Source organism: Nannobrachium achirus (genome assembly GCF_963921795.1).
Source record: "Nannobrachium achirus genome assembly, chromosome: 10".
Lineage (NCBI taxonomy): Eukaryota > Metazoa > Chordata > Actinopteri > Myctophiformes > Myctophidae > Nannobrachium > Nannobrachium achirus.
This window is the reverse complement of record NC_137819.1, coordinates 41176734-41199701: the sequence shown is the minus strand read 5'-3', so window position 1 is coordinate 41199701 and position 22968 is coordinate 41176734. Positions and strand designations below refer to the sequence as shown.

General features: G+C 42.7%; 1 protein-coding gene across 1 annotated transcript in view; it reads right to left on the bottom strand.

Annotated features, from left to right (window-relative positions):
* Nucleotides 1-1133: 1133 nt before the first annotated feature.
* iffo1a (intermediate filament family orphan 1a) overlaps nucleotides 1134-22968 on the bottom strand; it is a gene marked incomplete at both ends in the record, with an annotated part of 31638 nt that continues 9803 nt past the window's right edge. The window contains 8 exons of the mRNA XM_080734547.1: nucleotides 1134-1281; nucleotides 2844-2974; nucleotides 4064-4153; nucleotides 5006-5126; nucleotides 5681-5871; nucleotides 7102-7242; nucleotides 8623-8718; nucleotides 11522-11582. Coding sequence (XP_080590673.1) covers nucleotides 1134-1281; nucleotides 2844-2974; nucleotides 4064-4153; nucleotides 5006-5126; nucleotides 5681-5871; nucleotides 7102-7242; nucleotides 8623-8718; nucleotides 11522-11582 — 979 coding nt within the window. The remainder of the gene's footprint in view (nucleotides 1282-2843; nucleotides 2975-4063; nucleotides 4154-5005; nucleotides 5127-5680; nucleotides 5872-7101; nucleotides 7243-8622; nucleotides 8719-11521; nucleotides 11583-22968) is intronic.

Below are 22968 nucleotides of genomic sequence, written 5' to 3'. Positions count from 1 at the left end.
TTCTTATAATGAGCATTAGTGAAGATCAATTATAGGAAGATCAGGTTGAAAATGCTCCTGTAACTTTCATGTCGGATTCAAACCCCAGTCCCCTGTGCGAGTGTCCAATTTCAACTGCTGAGCTAATAAGCCTGTTTGGACAGAAAGGTCCATCCGTGAATGGATGGAAACGATGGACTAACGTCACCGTTCCTACAGCCCTGGGCTGCCGGCGGAAGGCAAAGCATAGCCAAATGGACACACAAATATGACCATATTGACTGGCAGTCAATATGTGTCATCTGTAAAATGTTTGTTAGAAAATCTGTAAAATGATTGTTAGCTTGGGTTTCGTAGGGGTGGGTAGTCTTTTTGTTGATCTCGTCTTTGCTCCTGTGTTAGTAGGTTAGTGCTTTGTATTTTGGTTCCTTGTGATATGTAGGGTTAGGTTTATGTCTAGTTGCTTTTGCTTCTCTGAAGTCACTGGCATTTTAATAAAACCCATAAAGAGGCTGCAAATAATTGTTTGCCGGTGGTTCTTGGGAGCTGGATAGAGAGGGGAGTACCATTGTTTTGGTTGGTACCGGTACATACTGACACTATAACAACTGGAGTGAGTCAGACAGTACTGGGTTTAAATCTGGCTCATATGTCACATGTCAAATGGACCTCTAACAGTCTATTTGGACCCCTGGTCCATGGCAGACCAGACAGTGAGGTACATACTGTAACCCATGTTTATCAATATCATTTCTGTACCCAACAACAACGTAAAAAAAACAGCACTGGAAGACAAATGTCAGCATAATCAGAACCACGAGGATTTAACATGTGTGTGCATGTGTTTGCTTGTCTGTGTGTCAGTGTGTGGGTACCTCATAGTACTAGAGTACTAAACTTTAGAGTAGAATTATGAATCAAAAGTTATTTTTGCAGTTTTTGGATATGTTTGAAAAATGTTGAATGGCCAAAACAGGGACGCCGGATTGAGAATGATCAAGTTAATTGGTGTGTTCGCAGCAGGTACCTGTATCAGTGTGTGTGTGTGTGTGTGTGTGTGTGTGTGTGTGTGTGTGTGTGTGTGTGTGTGTGTGTGTGTGTGTGTGTGTGTGTGTGTGTGTGTGTGTGTGTGTGTGTGTGTGTGTGTGTGTGTGTTAAGGTTTCCTCCAGGGTAATGGAGGGATGTTGTTGTCACAGTAGGTGTCAGATCCCTCGCAGTCTGCAGGCAGCGCCGGCTTCATCCTCTCTCTGTCCTCACCGTCGCTGTCCTCCACCGTCAGAGTGATCAGAGAACTGGACTTCCTGTTAGACACACACAGGCAGACAGACAGAATTAGCGAGTGAAGGGGGGGAGAGAGAGAGAGAGAGAGAGCAATATGTACAGTAAGCCTTATTCACGGCCCGCCCACTCAGCAAATTTCTCAGCATCCCCTGGGTGCTGACATCAATTTAGAAGGGGAAACTATAACAGAAATAGCTGGACTTAAAGCCAACAAATCATTATTTCGAAAGGTAAAGTAAATTATAATGCTTTGTGCCTTTTACTATCTTGTGTTCTTGATCATGCTAGCCGTATTTTATACTTTACTATTCGGAAATTGCATAAAACTTGCGATTTCTGTGTTAACTCTATAGGCTATAGTAGGATTTTCCCCTTCAAAATGTGACTTCAGCACCCGGGGGATGCTGAGTGGGCGGGCCGTGAATAAGGCTAATTGCAATTGTATCGCACTGTGTGTGTGTGTGTGTGTGTGTGTGTGTGTGTGTGTGTGTGTGTGTGTGTGTGTGTATGTGTGTGTGTGTGTGTGTGTGTGTGTGTGTGTGTGTGTGTGTGTGTGTGTGTAGCATGCATAATCGTATAATCGTGTGTTCAGTGCATGTCATACTGTAGATCTAGAAGAGCATGACTTTGTACATGGTTTTCCTGAACAGGTTACTTTGTGATATTCAAGAGATTAGGAGCAACAACAAAAATTATGAATTTAAGCATTTAAAGCTGCACTAGCATTTCATGCTGATGCCACCTGCTGGTTCCTGGCAGCTTGTTTGATTATTTTGTGTCACTCTGTTTGCCCGCACTGCCGCACCTCTCCCTGCTTTGCAAAAAGACTATATGGCAATAATTGTGACCGTAGGTCGCAGTTTAGTATGTGAACGGTCACAGCTTGTCCGTATGTATCTCTGTCTATAACGACATCATGCTCTGACATCACTGTGATGTAAGGGGAACCACTCTTAACAGAATGGGTTTGCAGCTCTGACATCACGCTCTGGCTTCACTGTGATGTCACACTAACAGAATCCCTTTTATGCCCTTTTATGATGTCATCAATATTAAGCCCATATTTAATAGGACTTCATATGGGAGTGCCCATATATGGAGGCCACATCGGCCACATACCACACTAACAGAATCCATATATGGCCAAGACAGATGGCCAAGACAGCACATATCTGTGTGGCTGGTTCTACAGACAGGGATCTCCATGTATGGGCATAAAAGGGTATGATGTCATAGACATCATAGGACTTTCAGATAACGAATAACTGAGTAAGCAGGTTTGGGCTCTCACAGCATATCTCCATATACAGTACATGGATCTCCATATATGGGTACCAAGGGTCTCCATATATGGGTAACAGGTCCGATATACATCACTGGCCAGATGGCGAAGAATTGGCGCGCATGTCGCCCTGAGGTGTCTTACTAGTAATAATAATTTTGAATGCAGTGTATGTTTACACTATCTTGTGCGCTGTCTTACCCCTTATGCCTAAACTTTTACGATTATTGTTTACTATTTTGATGTAGATCAGCCATTTTCAGCGAGCGAGCGTGCATGCCTGTGTGTGCGCATGCATACCTGTCTCCACTCTGTGTGATGAGTCTCCTGCACGTCTCCATCTGAACGTCCAGTCCTCTCTTCATAGAACACATCTCCATGTACTCATGCAGGTGACGGTTCATGTCACTCTTAGCTGTAGCCAGCTCCAACTGGAAGGATCATTACAATCATAAATCTTAGAAACTTTCTTAATTGCGCTTCCATGACCGTTTCCACATTCTGGTTTATTAACCACTTTCAACCTGGCAGGTGAAAAGAAGGCGGCTTGCGACGGCAGGTAACCAGGAAGAGACATAACCAAGTAAACCAACTGTAGAACAGTCTCTGCAGAACAGTAGGTGGATTTGTGTATTGTAGTCCAGGCCACTGACCAGACAATACACAAATCTCCCCTCCGCTCACAGAGGGCTACATATGTCTCAAGACCTCTTCAACCAGATCCAGGAACAGCTTTTCCCCCTCCGTTATAATTTTGTTGAACACGAAATCTAAGTGCCCTGCTGGACTAATGAACTCCTCACTGTACATGCATGTACACTAACATTATTTATTTATTAGCACCTATGCTGCTACTAACATCTTTGCATTCTATCGTTCTTTTTGCATTGGATTGATGCCATCAGGACAATGTTGTTGTTCAATGACAAAATAAAAATCTTTTATCCATCCATCCTTTAGAAGGCTCTGTCCTATATGTTAAAATGATGCCACCCGCTGGTTCCTGGCAGCTTGTTTGATTCCTTCGTGTCACTGTCTGCCAACACTGCCACACCTTCCCCTGCCTTGCATAAAGACTATATGACCTATAGTGTGTGATGACGTCAATAGTATAGATCTTAACCTGCGTCATCACAAACAGCCTGCATACTGTAGCTATCTAATGATTCATCATTATGAATCAGCCACCTAAATAACAAAGACAACAAGGTATGGACAGTGATGCATCAAGCAAAATGCAAACTACAAGATTTTTCTTCTTCTCTTTCCAGTGAGAAAGGACTAATCTGCAAAACATGTTGTAAAGCCAGGTGACATTTTTGGACGGGTAAGTGTGGAGCGAATGGAAACTGGACTAAATCAAGCAGCTAACCGTAACAGTAAAACTCTTCCTTAGGCATGAAAATTACCCTTTGCCTCAAGGGAAGGTTTGACTGATATCAGAATCCTTTTGGGGATTTTGGTTGGCGACAAGGATAGCAATAAATGTAGAGCCCCCACACCCAGTGGTTGTGTCTCACCTCTATTTGGCCGATGGTGTCCTGGTATTCCCTCTCCCTGGATTTAAACAGACACTCTGTGTCATTGATCACCTTCTCTATAGACTCGTCCTGCTGTTTGAGTGTGTGTGTGTGTAATGTAGGACAGAGAGAAACAGAATACGTACAGTATTATCACTTTAGGTAATTATGAATTAGAACATGTTTAAACAAAACTCTAGTCTATATTGTAAAATCCTCATAACTCAGATACTGTGCAAATGCAACCAAACACTGGCTTTTGTTTGGCTTTTGTCTCGCTTTGTCTAAACATCAGGTTTTTACTGCGCCGGTATTTGCTTGACATCACTTTGTCCCAAAAGTCCAGATGAGCTTTGCCGGAAACACATAATGATCAAAAAGAAACTCTGTTTTTGCATTTCCCCGCAAAATGTTAGAGAGTTGCAAGAAATGGACTGCATTCCAACAGAGTCACCAGCCAGGCATTCATCATCAGTCAAGGTACAGCGCTGCATTGCATTGTTTTATATACTGTACATAATGTTCTTAGGAGCTTAGCAGCAGCAGGAACACAGCTCTTTAGATGAAACAATGTTTGTGTGTGTTGCTGACTCGCTGTACAGTATGTCGTATAACAGTATAACAGTATAATACAGCGATTCGCAACCTTCTGAAAATGTCGAAAGCATTTGAGGTCCAACCGTAACCTGTTAATTGGTCAGATGGGTGGGCCTGCATTTTCAGAGCATGTTTATTTGTGTACTGGCTTGGATCAATAGAGCTAATATGAAATTCCTATTTATCGGTATGACAATAAAAAAGGATGGAGTCTTCAGGACGATGCTGTGGTAGCTTCCAGGAAGAGAAGTTTATGTGTGTGTGCGTGTGCGTGCGCGTGTGTGCGTGCGTGTGTGTGTGTGTGTGTGTGTGTGTGTGTGTGTGTGTGTGTATGTGCATGTGTACCTCTCCCTGTGTGTCCATGCTGCTCAGTGTGTATCCAGGGAAATCCTCCCACAACAACAATGTCTCCTCTGTCTCCTCCCACGCCAGACTGTCACAATCATCCTCAAACTCACACTCACGACTGCACACGCAACACACACACACACACACACACACACACACACACACACACACACACACACACACACACACACACACACACACACACACACACACACACACACACACACAGTGGACACATTTTAATATAGTTAACAAACGTGAGTTTTGCGTCACAAGATATTCAGCTCTATGAAACAGTAGCCATATTGAAAATAAATTGGGGCAGATTTAGTCATTCTCAAAACATGTGACTTCCATAGGGAATGAATTGGACTCCGCTCCCCCCCCCCCCCCCCCCTCCCTCAAGGGCACGCTAGAGGCTTGTGCTAACAATGTCTGACGAGGCCTCAGAGTTATGGGGGTCCTTGAAATTAAAGTTTGAGACCACTTGTACAGTGGAACAGTGCCTTAATTTCCACCATCGGTAAGACAAGTCAGGAAGGGGCCTACTTTCTTTTCCAATATGGATGCTGCACATAGAGCCTATTCCGTGCACATTGATCAACATGTCAGTTTTCACATCCTATTCACTTTTCCTCCTAGAAAAGATTTTGAAAAAAAGATATAGCCTACAGCTGGTTTAGCATCCTCTGCATCTCCTCGTTGATCTGATTGGCTGAGGTGCTGCAGGAGTCCTCGTCCTTGGCTCCTCCCCCCTCGCTCTCGGACATGCTCCCTGGGTCGTCGCTGTCGGCGCCCCTCACCGGCGGGCCGCTGTGCTTCCTGGGCCGGCGGCTCAGAGTGGAGGGGGGCGTGGCCACCTGCTGAGATAAAGGCCGATTATCAATGTCCAGACTTGTCTGTACTAGGGCATTCACGAATAGTGATTTTTAGTATTCGAATTATTCGACCTCAAAGTATTCGAATAGTCGAATATTCGACAGGACTGGCCAAACTGTCAAATATTAAGTAAGCAAGAACATTGTGAAAATAGACGATCTACATGCTCACAACGCCTCGTGTTGCGAGGCGTTGTGAGCATGTAGATCTGCTATTTTCACAATATTTATCTGTGGAACCGAGTCACATTAATACCTAGAATTCCAAGGGCTTGTCAGGGTGGGGGTCCCCAGTTCAAATATGTTTATTTTGGGGGTCACGGCCTAAAAAGGTTTGAGAAGCCCTGGTATAGAGCATTAACAAATTCATCCACCAGGGGCATTGACTTCCTATCTAGCCAAGCTTTATAAACTATATATTTTTTAAAGAGAAAAAATAAATAAATAAATAAATAAATAATAATATTCGACTTCGGTGAACAACATCGAATAGTGACTTTGATATTTGAATATTCGAATATTTGGTGAATGCCCTAGTCTGTACTCCCGTCCTTGCGAACTTGTAAACGTCATCAGTCGGTGCCCAAGTACTATTCCAATACTCAAGTTTGCATCTGAGCAAGTAGAGACCAAATATCCGTATGTAGACTTGATCCGCCTGATCCTCCCACTTTACCAAGTCTGCTCTGGACCAGACTTGCACAGACTTCTCACAGCAAATTACCCACAATGCCATCACCATTTCATCTTCTCTTGCTTCTCCGTCAATAAACTGATCAACAGCACCAGCTACAGTATGTGCAATCTCCCACAACTTGTTTTTACTGTTGGCTTTATTGATGCTTAAAATGTACAAGTCTGCAGTATTTAATTTGATTGTATTCAATCAATCAATTTTAGAATTATATTGACCTAATATAGGCTACACTTTAATGAACAAATGAATGGGCAAGGCTGTTTCAGTATTTCAAATTTATTGTCAATGCACAATAAGCCCTGAAAAGTGGGTGCATTTATTGAAGAGTATAGCTTACAAGATGTGAGCTTGTAGATCGGCTATTTTTGGTTCCGCCCAAGGATATTGGATGTTGGGGATGTTTTGATTATCGCGATAATATCGTAAATCGCAATTTCTTTGGTCACAATAATTGTGACATTAAATTTTCATATCGTCCCATCTCTAACCACAATACAGAATAACTTTGACATGTGTACCTGGAAGATATGGATCATGTCCTCACAGTTCCTCTGCTGGGCCACGTCACACAGCCTGGCGGTGATGTCAATACGACGGCAGATGTCCATGTCCACCTTCATGGCCTTCTCTTGAATCTTACTGTCCAACTCTGACAGGTTCTGGTGGCCACAGAGACAGAGAGACAATTGTGAGCAGAAGAACTGACACAATCCATATTTATTGTGATAGAATGTGCAGCCACGCACATTTATTTATCGCTTACTTTAGATCCCCTTTAGTAACTGCCTCAGCAGTGACTATTGTTCCTGGGGTCAAACAGTGCAATTAAAAAATGACAGTGCGATTAAAAGAAATCGGAAAAGAAAACAAAAATATAATATCAATTAAAGAACCAATATAATATACACATTCACATTCACACGTGTGCACATGCACAAAGATCACCACTACAACAGCAAAAAAATGCAGGCTTAATTTGTATTAGTCTATTAGATTACTAGTCCATACGCAGGGAAGCGCATACCCACACCATGTGCAAACTTGCCAAAAATGCCAATATACAGTACAGCTTAAATTTAGAAAATATAAAAAACAGCTTTGTCAGCCTTCAAATTGATTGGCCAAACCACTGAGGAGAAAAACTATGCGTATGGCCTACAGACAGAAAGACAGAGTTTATTTAATTAAAAATGGATGGACGCAGAACAACAGACAGACAGACAGTGTTCTCAATTCTATAGTAAAAGATAAGATAGACCCTGTAACATGTTCTCCAGTACACATTCACAAGCTTGTAAATATTTGCTGTAGAGGGTGTCAAGCAAGGGCGCAGAGAGCAATTTTGAACTGGGGTGGGGCAAGGTAAGCCTACGTATATAGTTTGACATCAGCCCAATCCACAGGTAACGTAACAAGGGCGGATGTTACAATAGTCACACGAGTGTCAAGCGGCACCACTTCTCACCACGACACTGCAACTACACGGCAGCAGCCACACGGTTTATACATTCTCATAGCAAACGGCACCAAGGACTGATTTCAGACCCTCCGGCCTCCTCGTCACGAAGGAAAGGCTCACTCGCTTTTCAATAATTTTACTTCTATTCCACTACATGTCGGATCCAAATATTGTACTTAAACGACACTACAATTATTCTAAAACTTTATTTACTAGTTACTTTGTATATTTTGATTATTATTACAAAACATGCAATAACCACTTCAGCCCTGCATACATTTCGGCCATTTGATTGTGAGCTCATAGATCTGCTATATTCAAAATATTTTGTATACATTTGAAAGCTTATGACATTCTGCATATTGAGTACTTTTACTTTTGGTACTTTAAGTACATTCCAATACTTTTGTACTTTTACTCAAGTACATTTTGAATTCCAGACTTTTACTTAACAGATTATTTATATATTGCAGTATTAAAAAAAATGGTATTGACATAGGCCCATGAGAAGCGTCTCCATCCATAAGTGAACATACAGTACTGTACATTGATGTTAACTCAGGGGTCTCTGAATACTCACATTACTCATGAGACCCTTGAAGAGGACCAGCTCCGCCTTCAGCTGTTTGACTCTCAGAGCCAGCTCGTCCTGACACACCTCACTCTCCTGGAGGTCCTGCACACGAACACGAACACGCGCACACACACAAATCATGAAGACATGAATTATGTACGTATAGATGAATAGGTGTTAAATATTACAGTGTGTCTGCATTTTAAAGTATGTCTGCAGCAGTGATGCATTAGTCAGGTTATTTCTGATCTGTGGCTGCCCGACCTGGTCTGGCACGAGCTCCACCCGCTGACGTGCACATATTTATTATTATTGAGATAAATAATCTCTTTGCAAGAGAGGCCATGATACAGAAAGGCAGCACAAAGTTACAATATTATACCTTGAGTCATAATACTGTAGATTACTAAGATTAGCCTTCTAAAAAGTCAAGATTAAAACAGAAATTCCACATAAAGTTACACACCAGACAGAGAAAGATTATTTCTGACAACATTGCCACTTAAGCCCTGTTGTATACTTTTACTTATATGTATGACGGTGTCACGTGATAATAGCCTGGGCTTGTAGATGAGAAAGTTTGAAGGTTTTCTCCTATAATGACATGAACCAACATTGTAATGCCAGGTAGGAAGTGATTAAGAGTTTAAACACAAGACACAAGCTCCTACACTGTCATAGTTCCTTGAAGCTCATTCCAGACCAAAGGGGCAGACGACTGCAGGCTTTATTTTGCCGAACAGTGTCTGAGTCTCTAGTACTATGGTCAGCAGGACAATGTTCTGAGAACACAGCTGATTATGGTTACTGTTCTGCAGGGTAATGAGTGTGCATGAATATGATGGCAGCTGTGTGTCCGTGTGACCTTATGACTGAATAGACACCAGTGACTCAGCTTGTGCTAAGTTAAGGAGGACCAGCCTGCTCTCATATGGAGGGTACAATGATGGCTTTGAGATTCATGGTTGGTGACAAATCTCTGCACCCCGCGCTACTCTGTGTCCAGCATTACGTACCAGTGCTGCCACATGAGCGTATAATACCTGCAAGAAGGTAGCAGAGACAACCTATTTCTTGTAAAAAAAAAAAAAACACTCTCGTGGAAGTAGAAACCTAACTTCAGTGTGAGTTATATGAGCATCTATGTAAGAGTTAAAAGTTCCTTTCCGATTAGTTATGTTGATTTATCTTGTATTGGGTTGAGTGCACACTTCTATGTATGGCACCAGCTCATAGGGATCACAATAAAAAAGTGCTACATATTGACTGGGATACTATGGATGGTTTCTCCATACCCGGTGATGGGTGAGGGCATGGTATAGCATTACATGCAGACTTCTGGGATGCGAGATTGCGCATGGCACAACTTTGTGCTGACTTGGCAAAATGCTAATAAAGAGTGTAAATGTAGGAGAATTGACAAATCAGCTTTCTTCAGCCCCTGTGTAAGCCAGTGGTCAATAACCATGTCAATTTCATGTGCAATTTCAGATCGATTGCTCAACCCATTGTGGAGAAACAAATATGAGGATAGTTGACGACAGAGTTCACAAATCTTTTTAAATCGGCTTCATCAATGGGCTTTGTCAGTCGCTGCATAATTATGCCGATGCTCAATGCACATGATGTACAATTACAGATAGATTGGAAAATCATCTATTTTTGGCGAGTGACAACAGTGTATGATATACTGTATATTATATTGCATATATTATTATGCATATATAAATTATGCATTTACTAACATCCATGTCGTTATCACAGTAATCAATGGAGATAGGTAGATGGTGTCTGAATACACTAATTAGATCTGACCACTTGCAAATAACAGTGTGGACAGTCAGTCCTAAAGACCATATCTGAGAAATGAATCAGATTTGCCTGCTGTCTTAACAAAGTCTAGGACACTTGGAGTGTTGGCCAGGGTGTTGTAGGGACGGCAGGGAAAGACATTCTATCTGTGTTTGCTGATCGAAGTGTGTGGGAAGGGGTGTAGGCCTGCACCATATTCTGCAGCTAGGGGCACTTTTATTTTATTGAAGTTCTGGTGCATAAATGATTCTTTAGTTAATGCCTTCCTCAGAATTATGAAACATGTAGATTAGAACTGACTTTCCAGCACACCAAGCATTATAATGGACATCCAATTACAACACAATAAGCAGCCAACAACATGAAAAGCACAAAGTATAAAGATGAAACCTTGATTACTACAGGTATCATACAGGCTACTAACACATAACAAGGCTATTTGTTTATCTGCTTTTTTCAGCACCATGGAGAGAGGCACAGAAATACACATGTATGCAACGAAAAGCACAGTTCCTGTTAATTTTGAATGCACTAAAAAAAGTTGTGTACAGCCCATGTGAGCCTCACCCACTATGGACGTGATCTCAATGGTCAGACATGTCTACTTCAAATTACATTAGCCTTAGTGTCCTACTGTACCACATGCTGTTTACATTTCTGATTAAAGTATTAAAAGCATTCAATGTCCTACTACAGACATACAGGTACAGTATAACACTCATTCTTTCATAATAGAGGGTATGCGCATGCATAAAGTAAGTGGCAAATCGAGTGGCAAAGTGAATGGCAAAGTGAGTTTAACGTTGTTTAATGCAATCAGATAAGACTTTTCTGTTTTGATGTATGGGCTGTCAAAAAGTAGTTTTTTGCCACTCAGTAGGCTTTCCTGCATAACCTCCAGGTGTGATGATGATGTCACGCGCATACCCTCTATATTAAGGCCAGTTACTTCACACAGTTCACAGTTCATCTTCTGTTCTGTGTTACTGTGGACAATATGCAGTTTATAAACTCTGCTATTGTTCTGCGTCTGGCTGTTTTGAGTGGTTCTTAAGATCTACTGTTGGTGGTTCTAAAGATCTAATAACTGTACCTCCTCCAGTTCCGCCACTTTGTCCTGTAGGTCCACTCTGGCTGTGTACTCCTCCTCCCACCTGAAACACGCACACGCGCACACACACACACACACACACACACACACACACACACACACACACACACATTTAACATCTTTATTTGCGTTCACATTTAACAAGTTGGCACGGCGGCCAGGCAGGTAATCTAGTGACGTTGAGCATAATTTTGTTCTACAGTCCTGATATTCATTACTATTAATCAATGCTAATTTACATTACACTGACCAGTTAGTATCACTGGCAGTGAGTGACTGCTATAGTATCCACTGGAGCTGACTGCTATGGCGTTCACTTACACTGACTGCCAATGCATTCAGTTCACTGGCACTGACTGGTTAGTATTCACTGGCAGTTACTGCTACAGTATAACATTCACTGGAGCTGACTGCTATAGCATTCACTGGCAGTGACTGCTATAGCATTCACTGGGGCTGACTGATGCAACGTGGCATAATATCCACCTATTTGTAGGCTTAAGAAAATGGAAGTGAAATGTTTCCAAACATTGCCCGAGGTGCAATGCACAAAGCTGACACACATCAACAGCTTTTGTTGGCGTAACGTTTCTTCTGCATTCATCATGTTTGTTTCACTGAGAAGCAGTTTCATGCTGACACTGTTGATGCGCCGCCCCTGGTTGAGTGAGGCCCCCCTCCATGGAACAGCTCCTGCCCATACAGTCAGTCACACTTTTAGACTATACCTGTAGTAAATTTTTATATCAAAAGTCCCTAAAGGTTGAATTTTAATAACTTCAAGTAATTGTAAAGGTACTGTGTGATAACATAGGCTTTTATGAATATAAATTAATCTTTATTTCTTTCGCCCATTTGATTCCCATAGCTCATGTTGCTACACTTGCACCTGCTTTTAATTAGGAAGACAATCTTGAGCTACTACGTTCTTTATCTTACTCAAGATGATGGCCAGACGGTACACTAAATTATGTATATATAATCTGAAAATGTTTAGGATAGAAATACGCAACGCAGTATAAATAAACATGTTTCACACTGTCCCTCTCTTTCTCCCCCGGGCTGTAAGTCATTAGAAACATACAGGCTTACTACCATTTCAGACTGAAACATCTAAATAAAAAACACCATGGTTTTAACTTTCTGCAGGCTTAGGTTCTGTGAAAGCAAAACAGGGCGTTAGATTGCGATTTGCAAAGTTTGTAAACTACAGCTGTATGGAAAACACATTGAACACAATTCACTGGACAGCATGTTGCTCTGCACATTGTTGCAGTTTTCGGTCTGCTCTCAGGTTTCGCACCAAGGCCAAGAGAACATCCTAACTCTCATCAGATGTTGCAGTGCCGTCCAAGCTTAAGGCCCATTCCCACTGGGCCAGATAACAGATATCTGGAGATATTTCTCCAGATATTTTTCCATGCAAAGTGGATGGTAGATACAGATAAAAAAAAAGTCTACCACAGATATTTGCCACAGATACTTTTATCTGTGGCAAATATTTTTTTTATCTGTATCTACCATCCACTTTGCATGGAAAAATATCTGGAGAAATATCTCCAGATATCTGTTATCTGGCCCAGTGGGAATGGGCCTTTAGCCTGGCTTCAGCCTCTGATCGCTAGGCATAGATTCAGGGTCTGGTGACGCTGTTGAAGGCAGGGTTTTCTCGGTTGAAAATCTAACCGGCCCAATGGCGATGGGGATGCTCCAGTACACATGAACCAATCGCCATAGGGCCCCACGTTGGCCACACCCTCATCTCAGAAAACGGCTGCAGATGGCTTTCAGACTGAATAATAATGGAGTGAACCTACGTAAATGAAAATTCAGGTTGAGTGTCAATCCAAGCTTGCACCACTAAAATACAGTGCTGCCTTGAAATCACAGGCTGACACACACACACACACACACACACACACACACACACACGCACGCACGCACGCACGCACGCACGCACTCACTCACACACCCTTTCCTGAGTATACTCTTGTCATTCTAAAAGCTCAGATTAACCACTTAAGCCCCATACAAAAAAGTAAACATAGCAGCTATACAAAATGTGCTACTTTTAGCTACTTTTGAAAGATTTGGTTAAAACTTGTTCGATCTCAGCACAGTCGGGTAAACAACCTATTAGATGGTTACCAGGGCAACCTACTTGACCTGCTGAACGCAGTGTGCAGGATTAGCAGGAGCTACTACTCAGCAGGAGTTATGTAAGAGCAGACCATGAAGTATGCATTACGTAGTGCACTACTGAGGAGAGGCCAAGTCCTGAGTCACGCCAGCAGCAAGGTAGATACAATATGCACCCAGCAGTGATTTTTCCAACCATTTTAATTTCAAGGACCCCTAGTTTGACACGCATTAGGCTATGGACCCCCATTTAATGACATATCATCAGGGGTCTTCAACGTTTTCAGGCCGGGGACCCCCAAACTGATGGGGAGATGGAGCAGGGACCCCCTACCACCTCGTAGGGTGGGGGGGTCGGGGCTACGACATATTTTTTATTTTAAACAAACTACAAGTTACAGCGACCAGGGTGGGCCGTACCACTACCATTTCTAAACATACTACTTAACTAATTAACTGAGAACAAATGTAAATAATATCAACAATCTGTCAATTGCATAGTAATCATATATTCAAGCTATTCAAAATGGATAGAATCATGATTTATTTTTTAACATAAATGTGGAAAATGGCAAAAAACAAACAAAAAACAAACATTTTTTGAAATCTTTTTTTTTTTTTTTTTTTGTCAAGCAATAATTTCGCGGACCCCCTGCAGTACCTCCGCGGACCCCCTAGGGGTCGCGGACCCCCTGTTGAAGACCCCATCTAACTCTGAGACCCCACTTTGTTGTAAAATCAATGTTAATTTAACTCTGAGAGTGTACAAATGGAACCAAATTGATTCCATTTGTACACTCTCTGAACTGGGGACCCTCTGGAACTCCATCAAGAACCCCCCCCCCCCACACACACACACACACTCTCAAATGATTAGCTTAACGTACAACATTCGAACAATGTTTTCTCACACAACAGTAAACAAACCAACAGACATCTTAAGTGCATATGGGCCATGTTATCTGCTCATTTCTAAAGTGACAATTGAGGGACTTTTCAAATGTGATTATTTTGAAAAGTTTGAGAAGCACCGCTCTAGAGCAGTGAGTTCCTCCCAACCGGTAGGGCAGAGGGCCCAACGGTGGGCCATGTGGATATGGTGAAAGTTGGCCCCCAAATAATAACACTAAATATTAATGTTTACATCAGACAGACAGACAGACAGACAGGTTGGTGTTGCAGACTGAGAGGCCAAGTCCCCTCCCTCAGCTCTGACACATGGGCAAGTGAGGTGAATGATGCTACCGTAATATAGGTAATAAACCTGCAATGGAAATTTGGTCCTCCAGCACAGCAGCCAGTCAAAAAACACATAAAATGGGGCTTAAAAAACTGCGGGGGAGGGGGGGGGGAGGGAGGGGGGGGACTGCTCGATGTTCTTCAGTGCAGCATTATGAATTAATAATAATTTTAAGTACAAATTCTGTTTCCGTGACTAGCGGCATGCACACAGACACAGAGGGCATTCTACAAATGCCTTCTAAAATCAGTGGTTCTCAAACTTTTTTTGTGCCAAGGACCACAAAAAATAATTTTGGCAGCAGAAACCCATCTGAAAATATTTTGTGCCAGGGACCCCGCCCAGAAGAGAACATTTTGAGTTATAAAATTCAAACACTTTCAAGATTTTTCAAAAATGTTCAAACATAGCAGACGTGCAAGCTCGCAGCGTGGCAAAATGTGACGCGCTGTGAGCTTGTAGATCTGCTATTTTTGAATAGTCAACACTAAAATGACAGATGCTTTCCCAGTTTTAATGGGTTAACACTTAGGGCCCCATTTTGTGTGGCGACTAATCTTATTAGGTGTTTCTTTATTTAAAAGACATTGTGAAAATAGCTACAGCGAGCAATACACTTTGAGCTTGTAGATCGACTATTTTCACCATTTAATTGTGTGTAAAACTGTTAATATAGCCAGGTTTCTTTTTTACCTATGACACCACTGCTCTGGCCACACTATAAGCTATTGTACTTACAAACTGTCCTATTAGGTACTTGTGAAACATATGCGATTGCGAAGATGTTTTCTGACAAGTCATGACAGCTTGTGGTCTTAGTTATCCCTTACAGATCTGCTGCTGACAGACTCAGGCTTCTGGCATGAGAAACCCACTACTACTTCTCCTCTAGTTTGACCAATGATGTGTAAGATGGGACTTTACTAGTTTACTAGTCTCGCGTGGCCAGACGCGAGACTGGCCAAATGCTTTGCAAATGCTCCCGTCATACAGTCTGGGGTAACGTAAGAGGAATGATGAGTACCCGGTTAAAGCGGAAGTGAAGCCTCCTCCTCACTTCCGTTTCCGTTTCACATCGCACACATTTATCCTAATATAAATAAAAATCATCTAAGCATATTTAGCTTGCTGCTTATCAGAAATGACATTTTAAAATGTATTTTCATGAACGGAAATACCAGCTTCCATTACTCGCCGTTCAGGAGCTGTAGTTCCAGGCTCTATATCATTCGGAGATTGTGGAATAGTTGTCTGGCTATGCGAGACTATACTACTTTACTAACAATAGTTGCATATACTGTATATGCCTGTATTTTCCGTGTAACAAACCATCTTGGTTGAATCTCAGTCAGCAGCGTATGTCTCAGTGGTTTTGTATAATTTACAATTATCTTGTAGATCTTTACTTTTTACATCAGGGCCTTAGAGTTGGGTTAAAGTGACACACAGGAATTTCTAGTGTAGTAAGTAGTGCAGACAGAGTTATAAGTGAACGATCTATAAGCTCTAAATATTTGTGGAAACATTACCACAAATCTTGTTGGAGATAAGCTATTTTCTGATGTGGGTCCGCGGCCAAATACATACATATAGTATTTATCTGGGTGTCCTTGACATGGAAGGTCTGAGAACCACTGGTGTAAATAAAGCAGTCAACATGTTGCACAGTGTTTGGTCTTGTTGTGTTTGTCAGTATGAAGGTGGGGTAATAATGTGAGGGAGATGACCTGTTCTGCATAGAGTAGACAGACTACCACCAGCACCAAGCTTACTGTGCTGTATGTGTGTATCTGACAGCACCATTGAGAGAGAGAGAGAGAGAGAGAGAGAGAGAGAGAGAGAGAGAGAGCAACAGTGAGAGAGAGAGAGCGAGATGGAGAGAGACAAAGAGAGATATACATGATACCGTTTTAGGTTTCGTGCCTGTGAGACCATAAGAGATACAGGATGAAGAGACATGGAGGGAGAGAGATACCGACAAAGAGGGAGACAGACAGATAAACCAGTAGAGAGGCACAGAGGGGGAGAGAGAGAGAGAGAGAGAGAGAGAGAGAAAGAGAGATGGGTAGAGAGGGAGACAGATGGATAAATCCCTGTCCCTGTGGAGTGAAGGTAACCAATGTGGGTTGTCTTGGCAATGATGATGTCAGCATTTCACTGACTCTGCATGCGGCTGACAATTGACCCAGGACTTAGGGTGCTAGTGTGCGCTAAATACATTTACTCAAGTACTGTGCTTAAGTACAATTTGAAAGTACTTAAACACAGGCCTTTCCCCTTGGCCTCAACTTTCTTTCATGTTTTTGTCAGAGGCAAAGGTTGTGCTTTTCACTCCACTACAATTTATTGCCATTTTTAGTTACTGGTTACTTTTGCAGATTTAAAACGAGTAGTTCACTCCCAGAGTAGTTCATTATAAATTTTTCTATTGATTATGAGTGCATGCTGTGCGTGCACCTGTGTTGTGGGGAAGGGAGAGGCAACTCTAAGGTGGTTACGAACAAATGACTAGGGAACAAGGGACCAAGGGAGGGAGAGAGAAAGAGAGAGGAGAGAGGCTAGAGAGAGAGAGAAAGGGAGGGAGAGAGAGAGAGAGAGAGAGAGATAGAGGTAAATAGATTGGATAGATTAGATAAGTTGATCTATCGGTGCTGGGTTTTAAATGGATGCTTTGGCGGTAGGAGAACAGTCTTTATCGTGCCCATAAAGCTCTGGAACTGACAGATGATGGAGAGAGAGAGAGAGAGAGAGAGAGAGAGAGAGAGAGAGAGAGAGAGAGAGAGAGAGAAAGAGAGAGGTAGACGGTAGACATGATGTCCTGAGGGAGGGGGGGATGGCATCACACCAGCGCTAGCGGTCACAGCTCTCTGTGCAGTCAGTGCTGCATTGCAGGTGCTGCTGGCACACACGCACGCACACACACACAGAAGGGAGGGAGGGAGAGGGAGAGGGACACAGACAGAGAGAGGGAGACAGAGACAGAGAGAGATGGGGGAGGGAGGGCAGAGGGAGCAGGGGGCAGGGAGGGGTGAGATTGTAAACTGTAAGCGGGAGACAGAGAGAGCGAGGAATGGGTAGATGTAACAACAAATGGGACTAAGGGAGGGGGAGGATTGTTAGGGGTCGTTGTCACGCGATTATGATCATTATAGTTTCGTTTTTGACGAGGATTTGTTGTACAAATAATTGCAATAAATGATTTGATTGGTGTTTTTTTGGCCTTGGACATTGGAACAATTCTGGGAAATTTAAAGTGTGGTTGCTGTGACGTGAGTCACAAGGAATCCGCTGGGAAATCAATTCCGTCTTAATATTTATATTAGATATTGTGATGTCAAGAGAAGCATGACCAAAAGCTTCACTTTTCTGTTGTGCAGCCGTCCAACCCGGATAACATTAGTCAAAAAGTTTACAAAACACAGGTTCACTTTGCTGGGAAAGAAATCTCGACCGAATACAATAGTGTGTTGCCTATAGCAACCACACTAACTAGAAAGGTGCAATTCTGGGAGATTGCAAGTGTGGCTGCACTGACACTGTCATCATATAGGGCACAATGGTGGTAGTTCTGTTCAATGTAATCTCATAGTCGTTCTTCCCCAGGTTGAGACTAGGAGGAGGGGTCTGCAGCGAGGATGCAAACATGTGCCTCAGTCGAGAGTGCTTCTGAGGAGGTCCAAACACATCATACTCTCCATTTGCACACTTGTAATCCATGGGTTTAATAGAAAGTTCCCTTCTTGAATTCCGTCTTGTATTTATATTGTTTAATTGAACATTATATTGTCAAGTCAGAGATCAGAAAAAGGTTAACAACGAATGACATATTGTGATGTCCAGCAAAGCATGACCATTAAAGACAGGGTAGCAGAATAACATCTACTTTGTCCCAATTTAATTGTTAGGTAGTTGTGAAAATATTTGCCAATGCAACCATATAGTTGTCTTGCCTGTTTTCAGAGTTGTATTCAGACGGAGATTTTAATGTCCTACTTTTTCAAAACTCCTCCTCCACGAGCTCGGGAATGGCCGAGCAAAAGCATGACGTATGAAAGCAGAGCAACATCACGTGATCCCATTGAAAGGAATGTGAAGAATGTCTTGGAAATTACAATATTTTACACTATTTCTAATAAAGTGAACTCTTAACTTTCTTAATTGACATGAACAACAACATGAATGCTATACACTTGCAATTTTTTATAAAGAATCAATAAGCCGTTTTCTCCGTATCCATTATATAGTGTAGCATGCACGTATTTTACTAGCCTGGGGGGCGTGTCTCTTCGCGGCCCGGTTCTCTAGCGAGGCACTGAGAAACACCAAGCCGAGATGGGTGCTCGTTTCGGCCAAATGCTGGAGTTGCCTCGGTGTGTGACTGTGGATGTTTTTTGTTTTTTTTCCCTCTCTCCTCCCGTTTTTTCCCCCTGCCTCTCCATTGATGTGTTCTCTACCTCTGGACCAAACAATGACACGAGATTGGATTAACTCACCCAAAAGAAGGTAGACAAATGTATTCCACTGGAATTAGTTATTAAAAGGTGCTTCACAAACGCGAGTGACGGGCCGTGGGCTGTGCGAGCCACGTGACGAGCTCGACTGGAAAAGACACTCATACTTAAGTAAAAGTACTCTCATATCATTCTCGCACGCATGGACAGTCACGCAGTGGCCAATCTACAGTACAAGCTCACAATTGTGAGCTTGCAGATCGGCTAGTTTCAAACAGCCACGGTATAATAGGGCTAAAGTAGTTATTATGTGGTTCTTCACAAACGCGAGTGACTGGGCCGTCGGCCGTTCGAACTCGCAATGGTGGAAAAGATATTTTACTCAAGTAAAAGTACTCTCATATCATTCTCGCATGACAGTCGCCTAGGACGTGACGACGTGCAGCTTGCAGATCGGCTAGTTTAAAACAGCCAAGGTATAAAATAGGTAGTTAATATATGTTTTATATTATAATGTATTTCTGTTTTGATTGATTGAAGACTTTATTAGAAGTTTGCATAGGAAAAGTTACTGTAGTAACTAAAGCTTTCAAATAATTTTAATGGTGTAACCAGTATTTGCCTCAGAGATAGATGTAGTGTAGTAGAAATGAAAGTATTGGAAATTGGAAATATCCAAGTACAAATACCTCAACATTGTACTTGAGTACAGTACTTGAGTAAATATACTTATAGTTACTTTACACATCGCGGTGATGTCCGGGCGTGCAGCGAGCCGCGAACACAAACAGTCACGCAATCAAACAGTCTGCAATGTGTCTCTACTACTGAAGTAGGCTAAAGTACACACAATCAGAACATTAAACAATTATTTCACTAATCGTTCACTCTCTCAGTGCAGACTGGAGAGTCCTGCAGAAACAGGCAGAGGGGAGGGGGGTGACTGTCTGTCTGTCTGTCTGTCTGCCTGTCTCACTGACTGAAACGAGCCTCCGCTGTGAGTCACGGAAGAGGCGTGGTCCCGAAGTCGAGGGAAGCAGAAGGAAGTAGAGGGTGTAGAGGGAGACACTGATTATAACTTCAAATGTGCCTATGTCTTTTGTGTTTTTATTTATTTTAAATTTATTTGGGCATCCTTAGGGGATCTTTGAGAGATATGCGTCATTATTTAGATAAAGAAAGATTCCTGCTCCCCCTCCTTTAAATCACGAAAGACCCTAGGAGGTGCTCTTGTTGGGCCCCTCATTGATTACGGAATCCTCGTTTGGTATTGCGATGCCCCAGTTGCCCCAATTTAAATCTCCAAACAGCCCAGAACAAACTGTTTAGGGTCGTGATTGATCTTCCTCCTTGGGCCCACCTTACCGTTCATCACCACAGAAGCGTGGGGTGGCTCAAAGTAGCTGACAGAGTACAGCATCTTGCAATGGGCCTGGTGTACAAGATACACTACACCTCCAAGATAACCATGTACCTGACAAACTACTTCCTAAAGGTCAAGGATGTCCACGATCACAACACCAGTGGCAGCTCCAATAATCATGTTCAACCTAGATTTAAAACTATAAAAGGCTCTAGTTCGTTCTCCAGCTATACCACCAACATGTGGAACGCCCTTCCGCAAGCCTTAAAGGAGTGCAAATCCCTAGCCTCCTTCAAAATTGGTCTGAAAAGTCTCGAGACTTGTAAAGCTAAGCCCCCATGTTTCCACCCCCCATTTTCTCCCCATTTTCTGCTTTTGTAATTGATGTTATCCTATGTAAAGTACTATGTTCTATCCATCTGTCTTTCAATGTTATATGAGATACATAAAGTGGTTCCTGTGTATATAAGCCATAAAGCAGGGGTGCCCACACTTTTTTGACGTGAGATCTACTTTTAAAATGACTTGCTCAACATGATCTACCCATCCAAAATGTTTTAGCTGAGGGCCTGAGGGGGGCTTTGGAATAGCAGCACTGGCGTTACATTTTAGACAAACACATTTACTGTAAGGGGGAAATAAATGGGAAATACTGGGGGAAATGTCTTCATCCCATTCTGTATGGAAGTCGTAGTTTTTGGGGTTCTTTGTAATGCTACTGAGGTGACTCTTGAACAAAGTATTGCATTGGAGATTTGCCTACTTTAGAAGCCATGAAGGGAGCTGACAGGCCCTTCTTGATGTCATATTGACATATTCTTTTTATATTTTAATTATATATATTTTAGAGGCATGTCATGTGGTCTACATGCACACCCTTGGTGATCTACTGGTAGATCACCTCTACCTTTTGGGCACTACTGCCGTAAAGCTTACAAGGATCTCCTTTTAGTTGACCTTGTACCAGTGATTTGTGCTGTCATAAAACTGTACTTGAAAAACTCTTCAATCAAAAAAAGTGTCTGATTGGACATTACTTTGTACATGATATTCAGCCTTACAACCTGGATAACATCACTAAAAATGTTTCCAAAACACAGGTTCACTTTGCTGGCAAAAAGGTCTCGGACAAATACAATAGTGTGTTGCCTATAACAACCAGTAAGACTCCCTAATTGGGAGATAAGCGAACGTCAGGTCACATGTATGATTGGCTATTTTTGACTATTTTCCCATATTATTTTCCCAGTGGCGCAGGGATCCGCGGGCTGGCCCCGGCGGTGGCTGGGCCCCCAGGGACCCCCTGGGTGGCGGCACCGTCTCTCCCGGTTGCTCCTAGCCCGAGTTACGGCATTTTATGTGGGCTGCAGTGGCGGGGTTCCTCCACTTCGCACCAGGAGTTGGTGGTCCCCGGGAATTCCTCGTGAGTAGCCCCGTTGGGGTGGTCATTTGGTCATTTATGCACTTTTTGCCGGCGGCGCCAGGGGTCCCTGGGCCTGGGGGTCCCTGGAGCTCCGGGGGTCCCTTGGAGGGGTGGAGGTTGTGGATTGGCAGGCAAAGTTTGTGTGCAAAGTTTGGCATGGATAGGGGCAACGGTTGCGGAGATATTGAGTAGGGCAAAAGTGTGATGTGATGTGATGTGATGTGATGTGATGTGATGTGATGTGATGTGATGTGATGTGATGTGACGTGACGGACTGACGGACTGACTGACAGCCGGTGGAGGTTTTGATAGTAACTGCAACCTGACGGTCGCAACCAGACTAATGAAATTAGTTTTTTGACTTTTAGGCTGAACTGTTGTGCAGGGGGAAGAGGGAGAGATAAACAATGAGGGTGGCTCCTCTTAAAGGATGACTTCACCCATTTTCAACCTGTCTTCATGTAATTGGTCCTCACTATATTGGTCCTCATGAGAATATGGTACCATTTTTGTCTACTCAGTCTGTGTCTCGGAAGAGTGCTGTGGACCGTTCAGAAGGCAGGTTTCTGAACTACCCACAGCCCTCCTCTGACACACAAAGTGAGTAGACAAAAATGGTGCCATATTATTATGAACATTAGTGAGGACCAATTATATGAAGATTAAAAATGGGTTAAGTTGTCCTTTAACTTCCATCCCTGCTTAGTTTCCAAATCTATATCGAGAGATTCAGGAAGGCTCGATTAACCATCCGATCCATGATGCTGTTAAGCCAGCACTACATGCAGAACTACACACACAGGCCAAAGACTT